General features: G+C 47.5%; 1 protein-coding gene and 1 long non-coding RNA gene across 2 annotated transcripts in view; one reads left to right on the top strand and one right to left on the bottom strand.

The window, feature by feature from the left end:
* Positions 1-4,565, top strand: part of LOC135264276 (uncharacterized) — a 23,704-nt gene extending 19,139 nt beyond the window's left edge. The window contains exons 2-3 of the long non-coding RNA XR_010332649.1: positions 3,149-3,307; positions 4,444-4,565. This is a non-coding gene — a long non-coding RNA (uncharacterized LOC135264276). The remainder of the gene's footprint in view (positions 1-3,148; positions 3,308-4,443) is intronic.
* LOC135264274 (fibroblast growth factor 11-like) overlaps positions 1-12,741 on the bottom strand; it is a 24,137-nt gene extending 11,396 nt beyond the window's left edge. The window contains 1 exon segment of the mRNA XM_064353065.1: positions 11,707-12,741. Coding sequence (XP_064209135.1) covers positions 11,707-11,899 — 193 coding nt within the window. The 5' untranslated portion in view covers positions 11,900-12,741.

The following is a 12,741-nucleotide window of genomic DNA, read 5'->3' as shown; positions in this document are numbered from 1 at the left end:
CGTTGCTCTGTTTTACCCTCCTGTGTGTGGGGCTGTTTTGGGGCTACGTTGCTCTGTTTTACCCTCCTGTGTGGCTGGGGCACTTGCTCTGTTTACCCTCCTGTGGGTGGCTGGGGGCATGTTGCTCTGTTTTACCCCTCCTGTGTGTGGCTGGGGGCACGTTGCTCTGTTTTACCCCTCCTGTGTGTGGCTGGGGGCACGTTGCTCTGTTTTACCCCTCCTGTGGGTGGCTGGGGGCACGTTGCTCTGTTTTACCCCTCCTGTGGGTGGCTGGGGATGTAATCGTTTAGCCTCAGGGAGAGATTCTCACAGGGTGAGCACTTAAGCAACGTACAGTGATGCAGATTTAATGAGCTGCATGTTAAATATGCACAAGGATTCTGCTCACATTGGCAAGCTTAACAGCCACACGCACTCTACCCTGGACAGCTGCAGGGTCTGCTGGTTTAGATTTCACACAGCGCTTCATTTATCAGTGCAGCAGTTGATTACACATTTAACTCACCAGAGCTGGTTTTTTAGTTCTGAGCGGGTTTTATATTTATGTTGTAGGTAATAACACAGCAGTGCGGTGCGTCTCTGATTCATGATTCCCAGGGACCTTCAGCACTGAAACATAGATCTGGGGCCGTATTCCAAAAAGCAGGATTGGCAAATTAGCAGGATCTTTTAAGTGAAACTTTAGGATAATTCGGAATTGTCAGTTCCAAATATGAGGACGAGTGATAGCCTGTGTCAGTTAGTGTAGTAACGTATGCTCTGAAACTACTTGAGCTGAACATGACTGACACAAGGCTCTGCTGTGCTGTTTGGTCAGGGCCAGAGGGCTTGTTCATTTTTAATGATCTTTCTGCACTTTTGATATCAGTAGCCATGATTCATTCTGACTTGAGTGACTGATGTTGGAAATGCTATTTCTTAGACATTACGCTCAGACTTGCCCCCCGGTCACACAGACCTGCTCATCACTTCTTTCACAGATTAACTAACCAAGGTGAGTGGAAGAACCCAGAGAGAACCCAATCACACACACAGAACCCCATCACACAGTGAGAGAACCCAGAGGGAACCCAGTCACATACACAGAACCCCATCACACAGTGAGAGAACCCAGAGAGAACCCAATCACACACACAGAACCCCATCACACAGAGAGAACCTAATCAAACACACACAAAAGCCTATCAAACACACACAGAACCCAATCACACGAAGAGAATATAATAATGCACACCAACCAATCACACTCTTGCGCACACACACACACACACACACTGACACACACACACACATAGACACCTGGGAAGATAGACTGCTCCAATGCACAGAAAGATGAATGCAGACAGTTAGTGATTTGTGGCTCAGCGAATGAAAGAGCATGAGAGAGAGAGAGAGAGTCTGAGGAAGGGAGATGGATGGAGGGGGGTGTGGTGTGGAGGGGGGGGGCTGAGTTGATGTCTTGTTCTGTATTCTGAAGGGTTGTTCTTTGTGTTTTGGCAGTATGAGCTCGAGCTGCATCATGCCAATAAAGCATTCTGAATTAAATCCAATGCCAGGGGAAAGGATTGAGTTAAAGAGGTATGGAGAGAGGGACAAGGGGGAGGGAGGGAGGGAGGGAGGGTGGGAGAGGTAGAGACAAAGGAAATGATTGATTTAAAGAGGCAGCAGGAGAGAAGGTGAGAAAGAGAACAGATTCTACACTAAAATGTTTCCCTGAGGAGCTGCAGGGAATTCACAGATTTCCTGGCCAGTTCAGAGGTGCATGAGGTCTGTGAAGACTGAGGCGGTATTTCACAGATCTGCCATACCCTGAAAGTTTTATCATTATCAAATCAAATTCCACAGAGAATTTTAAAAATGTGGCATATTGCATGTCATTTAAATTTGAATTTGAGTTAGAGAACTACTGAGAAGCATGTGCATTACCAGGGGAAGAGGCACACAGGACCGATCTGACTGACACTATATCTAGCATTTGTCCTTAAAAATGAGGTTGAAATGTATGACGTAATTAATTTGATGCTCTTCACACCAGTGGGTTGTGGAATCCCATCATAAACAAGGAAGCGAACATGAACACAACACTTCACCAAAACTCTCCTTGTGGAATCATGAAGAAACATACATTGAAATAAAAATAAGAAATTTGGTTTTCATTGGTTTAACACTGTCAACACATAATACAAATGCTATAATTGTAAATATAGACATTTTGAAAAATATTAAATAGAGTAACCCAAAATTAATCCACAGCAGAGCCCTGCTGTGCTAGGAGCAGAACCCAAAGAGTTCCCATGAGTCCTCGGGTCCTGAAGTTCAGTGAGAAGAACAGCGCTCCCTTCAGGACAGCAATGCAGCAACTCTTCCAATGAGGGCCAAACAAACTAGCAAACGCATCAAACACTCTCACTTGGACCAGTCTAAATTTGAAGCAATGCTAATGAAGGTAAACTTCCTGAAGGCCTGGAACAATGCACTGTGTGCCACAGCGCCCCCTGGCTGTGTGGAGGGGACCTGCTGAATATCTGAGCTGACAGCCATGATGGGGAACTAAATAAAAAGCCTTTTTCTGACAAGAGCCAAAAATGTTTTCTGCTTTCCATTCCCCTCTCCCTCCCTCCCCCCTTCCCTCACTCTCCTCTCCACTTTCCACTTTGTTTTGGTGCCAGTGACTGTCAGACCCATTATTTTATTGAGTTGTGGGAATTTATGTTTTTACCCTTTTGTAAATAAATAACAGTTTGATTATTGTCCCCTTCTCTTTCTCTCTGTCAATCTCTCTCTCTTTCTCTGCTTCTGTCAGGCGATTGTTCTCACTCCCTCTGTCCCCCTCTGTCCTCCTGGCAATCTCTCTCATAGCTCAGGCTGTCACTCTCTTTCTCTCTCTCGCTGCATTACTGCAGCGGCAAACATATTAACAACGCACCACAGCAAACTAATGGACTCTTAATAACACAACTGCACAAAAATACAATAATAATTACAGCTCATAATTTACTTTACAACGGTGTACAGAATGTGAAAATGAAAACTGAATTTAAACAGAGTAACTGTGATAGACAGTGAAAGTGTCCCTCTATTCTCTCTCTCCTTCCCTCAGTCTGTCTATTCTCTAATTCTGCTCATTTTCTGGGGGTGTCTTCTCCAGATGCTGGAACAAAGATGCTGACACACAACAGTCTCTTAAATTAAATCCCTTTTCCTGGAGATCTCAGCCAATCAGAGGGAAGCTGTGGATAATCCTGCTTCAAGCTGCACAAACACTCTCCCATTCCAGAAAATGCACAAATGCCCTTCTGTGTATAAGGTTTGAGACATAACGAACATGCAAATGTAGGACCAGAAATATTCACGCCCTCCAAATACAAACACTGTGTTCAGTTTTCCAAAGGAATTCTGCCCAAAACACAACAACTGCAGTCTGCAGCTTAAACTGAGAGTCCCCAGGAGAGCTATAAGAGCCACTGGAAACAGCTGTGCTTTATAGCAGTCAGGGAGGTGTGTTATAGCTGTATTATAATGGTCAGGGAGGTGTGTTATAGCAGTCAGGGAGGTGTGTTATAGCTGTGTTATAGCAGTCAGGGAGGTGTGTTATAGCTGTGTTGTAATGGTCTGGGTGTTGTGTAATAGCAGTCAGGGAGGTGTGTTATAGCTGTGCTATAATGGTCAGGGAGGTGTGTTATAGCTGTGTTATAATGGTCAGGGTGGTGTGTAATAGCAGTCAGGGAGGTGTGTTATAGCTGTGTTATAATGGTCAGGGTGGTGTGTAATAACAGTCAGGGAGGTGTGTTATAGCTGTGTTATAATGGTCAGGGAGGTGTGTAAGCAGTCAGGGAGGGGTGTTATAGCTGTGTTATAATGGTCAGGGAGGTGTGTTATAGCAGTGAGGGAGGTGTGTTATAGCGGTCAGGGTGGTGTGTAATAGCAGTCAGGGAGGTGTGTTATAGCTGTGTTATAATGGTCAGGGAGGTGTTGTAGCAGTCAGGGAGGTGTGTTATAGCTGTGTTATAATGGTCAGGGAGGTGTGTTATAGCTGTGTTATAATGGTCAGGGAGGTGTGTTATAGCAGTCAGTGTGATGTGTTTTAGCTATGAGGGTGGTGTGTTATAGCTGTGTTATAGCGAGAGATTTGTTCTTTAAATAATTATCAAATTTTTTTTTAGTGTAATAATGGTCAGTGCCACTACTGATATCTATGAAATGTTGATTGGACAGCCAAGTTCAGATGTTTACTACTGCATCAGGTATAATAAACCAAAAAGGATGAAAAGAAAGGCAGTACACCACGCGGTGGCCATGACCGGTATTGCGCTCAATATTTGATCATTACCAAACAAGTATAGTGCCCGGCCGTCGGTAATGCTGCCTGTGCCATCTCTCTCTCTCTCTCTCTCTCTCTCTTGTTTTAAATGCTTTTCCTCTTCTCTTATTCTCCATATTCAGATTTGAATGTAAATGCACTTCATTTGCATGAGAAAAGCGGCTGTGATGGTGAAGAACTCGTTCAGCGTGGAGTAGAAACACAGATTATCACCCCTCGCCCACGGTAAGAAGCAAAACACAGTCACAGAAGATTCATACAGGATAGTCTTCCTCTCTCAACAGAAAAGATCATACTTTACACCACAAGGTCATTCAACCACCCTCTCCTTCTTCCTTACCCCCATGTCATACACCGCCACCATCATCATGATCTATACTGTAACCACCACCATCATCATCATCATGATCTATACCGTAACCACCACCACCATCATCATCATGATCTATACCGTAACCACCACCATCACCATCATCATCATCATTAGATTCCGAAAACCAGGTCCCTCTCCTGTTTTATGTGAGGACTCCCTCTTCTCAGTATCAGAAACCGGGTTGTGTGTGTGTGTGTGTGTGTGCACGTGTGTTTGTGTGTGAGTGCGTGTGTGTTTGTGTGGATGTGTGTGTGTTTGTGTGGATGTGTGTGTGAGTATGTGTGTGCGCTTTTGTGTGGATGTGTGTGTGAGTATGTGTGTGCGCTTTTGTGCGTTACTATCACTATCAACCTCGGGAAAATCCTGAAAATCTGGAGAAATAATCTTACAGATAATAACAACACTACCCCAGGGGAGAGAGGGAGAGGGAGAGAGAGAGAGAGATGAGGGGGGCCTTGAATCTGAGAAATGGGTGGGGGGTGCACGTACACTCATACCCACACTCAGAAATGCGCATACTCATTCACACACGCACACACACGCACACACACATGCACTCACTAATGCACATACACACACTGTCTCCCTCATGCTTTCTTTAGAGGTCAAACCTTATAAGTTCTTGTCAGGTTTAAGGAAAGTATTTACAAATTCCATTTTACACAGAATCACACAGTACAGACACAGATTCACACAGCACAGACATAGATTCACACAGTACAGACACAGATTCACACAGCACAGACACAGATTCGCACAGACAGATTCACACAGTACAGACACAGATTCACAGTCGACACAGATCACAGCACAACAGATTCACACAGTACAGACACAGATTCACACAGTACAGACACAGATTCACACAGCACAGACATAGATTCACACAGCACAGACACAGAATCACACAGCACAGACACAGAATGTCTTAGCAAATACACAGAATCCCTCAGCACAGACAGATGAAAGTAACCAGCTGTGGCCTGTAAGAGAGTAGAGGCGGTAGAACCCGGCATCATGTAGACCTGCACATCTGCTTTGCCTAGGTCTTCTGTTCTATGGAGACATTCTACATTATGGGGACATTGTGTTCCATGAAGACATTCTATGGAGACATTATGCATTACAGGGACATTTTGTTCTGTGTGAGTGTTCAGTTGTTTGGGGTTATCTTGTTCTATGGGGACATTTCATCCTACAGGAGTTATATTCTGTGGGGTTTTGTGTCCTGGTGTATTCTGGCTCCGGTCTCTGTGCTGCTGTCCAGGTTAATCCAGTCTGGGGGAGGGGCAGTGAGCAGGCACCATATATTTGGTAGAAGTCATCTTATTCAGCCTTTGATTTAGAGAGAATTAGATGCAATCTGCAATGTGCTGCCTTTCTTGTTGGATCCATTGTTATAAGACGCCTAACCTCGGCCGTTTGCCGAATGCCCTGTGTGTTTAACGCTGAGGGGACCAAACGAAGGCCGAAGCCTCAGCACCACTTATCAGCTCATCCAGAACATTCTCCAAAGATTACAGAATGTCTTTTATTGTGTGTTGCTATAATCTGCTATCTGGGTCTGAGAGTCTCTCCTTTGAAAAAATGTGAAGTTGTTTTAGTGGAGATGGTAGAGTATCTGCGGCACAGAGATTTCAGTGAAACATTGGTACCATTTCCCTCTGCTTTTATAGCTGATCATAACGGCCATTTTAAAACCATTTTAACCCCCATGTGTGCGTACATCTGTGTACATATGTATGTACACACACACACACACACACACACACATATATATATACATACACACACACACATATTTATGTGCATGAACTTCAGTAACAGTCACAGTTCTATACAAACTGATCTGTCACTCCCCCTCTCTCCCCCTGTCCCTCCCTCCCTCTCTCCCTCTTTCTCTTTCCCTCCCTCCCTCCCCTGTCCCTCCCTCCCTCTCTCTTTCCCTCCCTCCCATGTCTGTCCCTCCTTCTCCATCTCTCTCTCCCTCCTCCTCTCTTCCCCTGTCTCTCCCTCCCTCTGTCTCCATCCCTCCCCCTGTCCCTCCCTCCCTCCCTCTCTCTGACCCCTGTATAAATAAAGTTCTGATCAGGAGATGCAGAACACGTCTCTCTGATCAGATGTTGTTGAGTAAGCGCGTTAGGAGTTGCATTCTTGCGGTCAGCTTAATGCTATCTCCCATCCTGGCCTGCAGAAGCAGTCTTTCCTCCGGCCCACTCAATATAACCCAGCAGCTACTGCTGATGCTTTATTGGGGGGGGGGGGGGGCAGGGGGGCACGAGGAGAAGACCCCAGGGAAGCCTTGAATTCATCTCCTTCTCCTCCCACACCCACTCACACTAACACACACACACACACACGCCCACTTGCACACATACATACACAAACAGACTCACACCCACTCGCATTAACACACATACGCACACACAGACTCACACCCACTCGCACTCACACACACACACACACACACACACACACCACACTCACTCTCACTGCCACACCACATCCCACACCACACGCCACTTGCACATACTACACACAGACTCACACCGCTCCTTACCAAGCACCAGCTCACACTCTCAACACCACACCACACCACACACACACACACACACACTACACGCACTCAGCGCTCAGCCCCTCATTCTCTCAGACACGGCCCTTCAGAGTACACTCCTCCGCGACCTTATCAAAATCCTTAGTCACACGTCACCACACACACTCACTCACGCATACACACACATGCACACACAAACACACTCACTCAGGCATACACACACGCACACACACACACTCTCATTCACACACGCACAAGCACTCACACTCACACACACGCACACACATACACAAGAACACGCACACACATACACTCACACACACGCACACACACACACAAGAACACTCACACACACACACACACACACACACACACACATACACTCACACACACTCACACCCCAACAGGAAGTACACAAACACCCCAGTAGGAAGTGCAGGAACAATCACAAATACCAGTAGAAATAATGGAGAGTTTTCTCTCCTTCATTATTATCTCCTTCAGCAGACCAATCCTTGAATAAGGCAGACTGAGAGTCTCCATGGAGACAAACTGAAAGCACAGGAATGACCAGAGTCTGTCTGGACTTCCTGTGTGTATCCCAGCATCATCCTGTCTGAGCATGCCTGTGCTCCAGCATGATGGAGGGAGAGAGGGAGGAAAGACAGGGGGAGAGAAAGAGAGAGAGGAAAGACGGAGAGAGAAAGAGAGAGAGGAAAGACAGGGAGAGAGAAAGAGAGAGAGAAAGAGAGAGAGAGGAAAGAAGCCGAGGGGATACAGTAATGGCAGCTGAGGTGAAGAATCCCGGTGAAAGGTGAATTGGAAAAACCTCCCCTCCCCCTCCCCTTTCTCTCTCTCTCTCTCATCGCTCTCTCCCCCCCCACTCTCTCAGACAGGTGTGGTCTCGGCTGGAGCAGCTGGGGGTTTGAGTGGACAGTGAGAGCGGTCCAGGCCAGCGGGTTTGGAGCAGAGAGTGCATCAATGCTGGTGCAGTCACACTGGGAGGGGCGGGGCTTATGGGCTGGGGGTGGGTTTTTTGGTGGGAGAGGTGGGGCTGATTGGTTGTGGGTGGGGCTTATGGGTTGGAAGTGGGGCTATGGTGGGACGGTGTCTGCCAGTAGAAATAGTTATTATACAGTATTATTAATACATAATAAATACATATCTTACACATAAATGACACTTCCCAGGTGGGGTCACCTGGGTGGTATAATGACTGAACTGTCGGTAATCGGGAGCACCGGAGGCTGTCCTCCTACCTCTCTACCTCCCCTGGGCAGGAAACTACAGGTTAGGAGCAGGAAATGACCTCATTAGCTCCAGACGAGCTCCAGACTGCTTAATTGCGTTTACCCAGGCAAACAGAGGGAGGGCAGGGGGAACAGACTGACCACTACTTTCTCTGCATAGGGTGGAGTGCAGGTGCTTCATTTAGAGTTTTATTGGAAAAAAGAAAAGGTCTTTGTGGACAACACAGAATTGGTCCCATTCCCATAAATTAAACCTAAATCTTCTCCCTATCCCCATTCAACAGTACACTAGGGTTAGGGTTAGGGTTAGGGTTAATCTTCTCCCTATCCCCATTCAATAGTACACTAGGTATAGGTAGGTTAGGTTAATCTTTCCTATCCATTCATGAGTCATAGACATTAAAAATTATATTGGAAAGCTTCTGTTTGTCCCGTGCTGCACCTTCAGGAGGGACAGACAGGCAATAAAGCAGAACTCAGGAAGTCCCAGCTCACTGCACACTGATCACATTTCCACACCTGAATCATTCATGAGGGACTGGTTGCCCCCACATCACAGAGGGCAGTGTGGGGGTGTGGATTTGGGTGGGGCGTAGCTGTGGGGATGGGGATTTGGGTGGAGCGTAGCTGTGGGGGTGTGGATTTGGGTGGAGGGTAAATGTGGAGGTGTGGATTTGGGTGGGGGTAAATGTGGAGGTGTGGATTTGGGTGCGGGTAAATGTGGAGGTGTGGATTTGGGTGGGGGTAAATGTGGAGGTGTGGATTTGGGTGCGGGTGTGGATTTGGGTGGAGGGTAAGGTGAGGTTCATACAGGACGGCCCCCCGCTCGCTGGAAAAACACCGCCGCTCCCGCTACCACCACCCAGAACCCCCACCCCCCCCACCAGCCAGAACCCCCACCCCTAAAGAACAGCAGTCAAACCCCCACCCCCCCAGCAGTCTGTCTGCGCGGTCGCTGGTGTTTTACAGCAGTAATAACTGCAGGGTGATTGCGCGGCGGGAACACATGCCGGAATGTGGTTACCGTGGTAATTACCACCAGCCTTCCATGAGCCAGTGATGGATATACTGACCGACTCAAATTACAACACCCCTCCCCCTAAGCATTCACCACACACCCCCCCTAAGCATTACACACACCCCCCACTCAGCATTACACACACCCCACTCAGCATTCACACCCTCCCACTCAGCATTTCACACACACACCACTCATCATTTTACACACACCCCCCCTACAGCATTACACACACCCCCCCTAAGCATTACACACACCCCCCGACTCAGCATTACACACCCTCCCACTCAGCATTACCCACACCCCCACTCAGAATTACACACCCTCCCACTCAGCATTACACACACCCTCCCACTCAGCATTACACACACCCCCACTCAGCATTACACACACCCCCACTCAGCATTACACACACCCCCACTCAGCATTACACACACCCCCCACTCAGCATTACACACACCCCCACTCTGCATTACACACACCCCCACTCAGCATTACACACACCCCCCACTCAGCATTACACACACCCCCCACTCAGCATTGAAGACAGCTGTTAAACCTCCAGCAGCAGCGCTCTGAAAACCAGCCCTGATACAGAATTGCATAACTTTTTAAGAAAGGGATATACTAGCAATACCAGCACACATTCCACCCATTACACACATGCTCACACACGCAGTCCATTACAACACACACACACACACACACACACACACACACACACACATATCCATTACACCTACTGTACATAAGCCTCTCCCGAGACTACATGACTAGTGCCATAACAATTCATAAATATTCATAAGGCTGTCATTCCGTGTCCTGAATATGCAGAGTGATTTAGTGACCCCAGTATCAGGTGTCATAAGACATGCCTGTGTCACACTAGCGATACTCTACATTCTACTGTGGGTAACTTCAGCAAACTACTGTAGCTCAGGGACCAGAATATTTACAGTAGGCATGTAATAAAAGTAGTCTTCAATAATAATAATAATAATAATAATAATATACTGCTGTTTAAATACAACAATAATAATAATAGCAACAATAATAATAATGTCATTATTATTATTATTATTATTATTATAAAGGAGCAGAATCGGAGTAGAAACCCTCTCACCACTCGTTGACAGTCTGTAGTGGAGGAGTGTGTGTGCTTTGTGATTTACACAAGTAGGGAGGCTCAGATTGCTGCTGTATGAGCTTAACTGGAATGTTTTCCCCCCCCCCCCTTAATTACGACAGAGGCCATTTTTCAGAGTTTTCCCACTTTTCAATATGAAGGCTGTCAGTGTTTTGTATCAGTTACAAATACAGATCATTGAGGGATTTTTGCTAGACTGGCAATAGGTGTTTTTATGTGAAAAGTCTCTCTCTTTAAAATGCCAAATGAGAATGTGCTGATTCCATGCCTGTGATCCTTCAAACTCCACCCCCTTTACTCTGGTTAAGCACAGAGAGCATATTCACCCTTTGTAAAGAGAAGCCATAAAAATTAACCAATCAGCAAACCAAACAGGAGTGAAGAGAAACCTTAAATTAACCAATCAGAAAACCAAACGGGTGAAGAGAAATCCTAAATTAACCAATCAGAAAACCAAACCGGAGTGAAGAGAAACCCTAAATTAACCAATCAGAAAACCAAACGGGTGAAGAGAAATCCTAAATAAAGCAGCCAGAGAGAGATGAGGAAGAGTATGGTACATAGTGGAAGCAAAGTGAAGAAGAGGGTGGTAAATAGCGAAAGTGAGATGAGGAAGAGGATGGTAAATGCAGAAGAGAGGTGAAGAAGACTATGGTAAATAGTGGAAGTGAGGTGAGGAAGAGGATGGTAGATGCAGAAGAGAGATGAGGAAGAGGATGGTAAATAGCGGAAGTGAGGTGAGGAAGAGGATGGTAGATGCAGAACAGAGATGAGGAAGAGGATGGTAGATGCAGAAGAGAGGTGAGGAAGAGGATGGTAAATAGCGGAAGTGAGGTGAGGAAGAGGATGGTAGATGCAGAAGAGAGATGAGGAAGAGGATGGTAGATGCAGAAGAGAGATGAGGAAGAGAATGGTAAATAGCGGAAGTGAGGTGAGGAAGAGGATGGTAGATGCAGAAGAGAGGTGAGGAAGAGGATGGTAGATGCAGAAGAGAGGTGAGGAAGAGGATGGTAGATGCAGAAGAGAGGTACAGGGCTGACCGGGTCTCTTCTCTGTCCTTCCTCTCCGTGTTCCGCACAGACGCACTTTGGAGATGAGCACCAGGAGCTGCTTCTGGCACAGGGACTTGTTGCTCTTGGGGGAGGGCTTGCGCTTGCTGGTGACGGGACGGCTGGTCTGGTCCTCTCTCACTGCCCTCTTCTGTCGGATCAGGGAGCTGGCGAGGGCTGCCATGGCCCCCCAGGCCCGCGGGGGGGTCCTCTTTCACCCGCCCCCTCCTCCTGACACTCCTCCCCCCAGGTACAGGCAGTGCCCCCTCCCAGCAGAAAACCAGGGGCGGAAGGGGGGGGGAGGGGGTAGTTAATCCACTTTTGCTATGTGCAAAACAAACGTAATTTTTCCAAAACCCCAAAAATCACATGTTAGGAAGCCTCCATCCGCCTCCTCCAGGAACACGTCCAGCCCCAGAGCACCGTGGGAAAGTTCACCCAATTTTTAAAAAATCAACGTGAAAGAAGGCGTTGCTTAAAAATGTAATTAAAGGTTCCAGACGGGCGAGTGAGAGCAGTTTCCCATCTCCAGGCTTTTAAACACCCTCCCGACAGGCGGGCAGAGCGCCGTCCGGTCCCACCGCAAACTTTCACGCCTCCGGCTGGAGAGAGAAGAGGGGAACGGTCCCACCGGCTCACATCCTCCGCTGGGACAGCCACACGGAACGCCGGGACGAAGAGCAACTCCTACACTCCTCCTCCTCCTCCTCCTCCTCCTGCTGCTGCCGCCGCCCCCACACCCGCAACCGCTTCCACTCTCCAGCGACTACGCTGGGGGCTGGCATTCAGAGGAGAGGGAGAGAGAGAGTAGAGGGAGAGAGAGAGTGAGGGGAAAGAGAGAGGGAGAGAGAGAGTAGAGGGAGAGAGAGAGTGGAGGGAGCGAGAAAGAGAGGAAGAGAAAGAGAGAGAGTGGAGGGAGAGAGAGAGAGAAGGGAAAGCGTTAAGACAGCACGGCAGCAGCAAGCCTCTCAGTCATTTAACTACAGAACCCATTGGATTGTCCTTCAGAAGCAGAAAGGGGGAGAG

Source organism: Anguilla rostrata, chromosome 9, assembly GCF_018555375.3.
Source record: "Anguilla rostrata isolate EN2019 chromosome 9, ASM1855537v3, whole genome shotgun sequence".
In the NCBI taxonomy this organism is placed as follows: domain Eukaryota; kingdom Metazoa; phylum Chordata; class Actinopteri; order Anguilliformes; family Anguillidae; genus Anguilla; species Anguilla rostrata.
The sequence above is the reverse complement of the archived record's forward strand: the minus strand, read 5'-3'. Positions and strand labels throughout refer to the sequence as shown.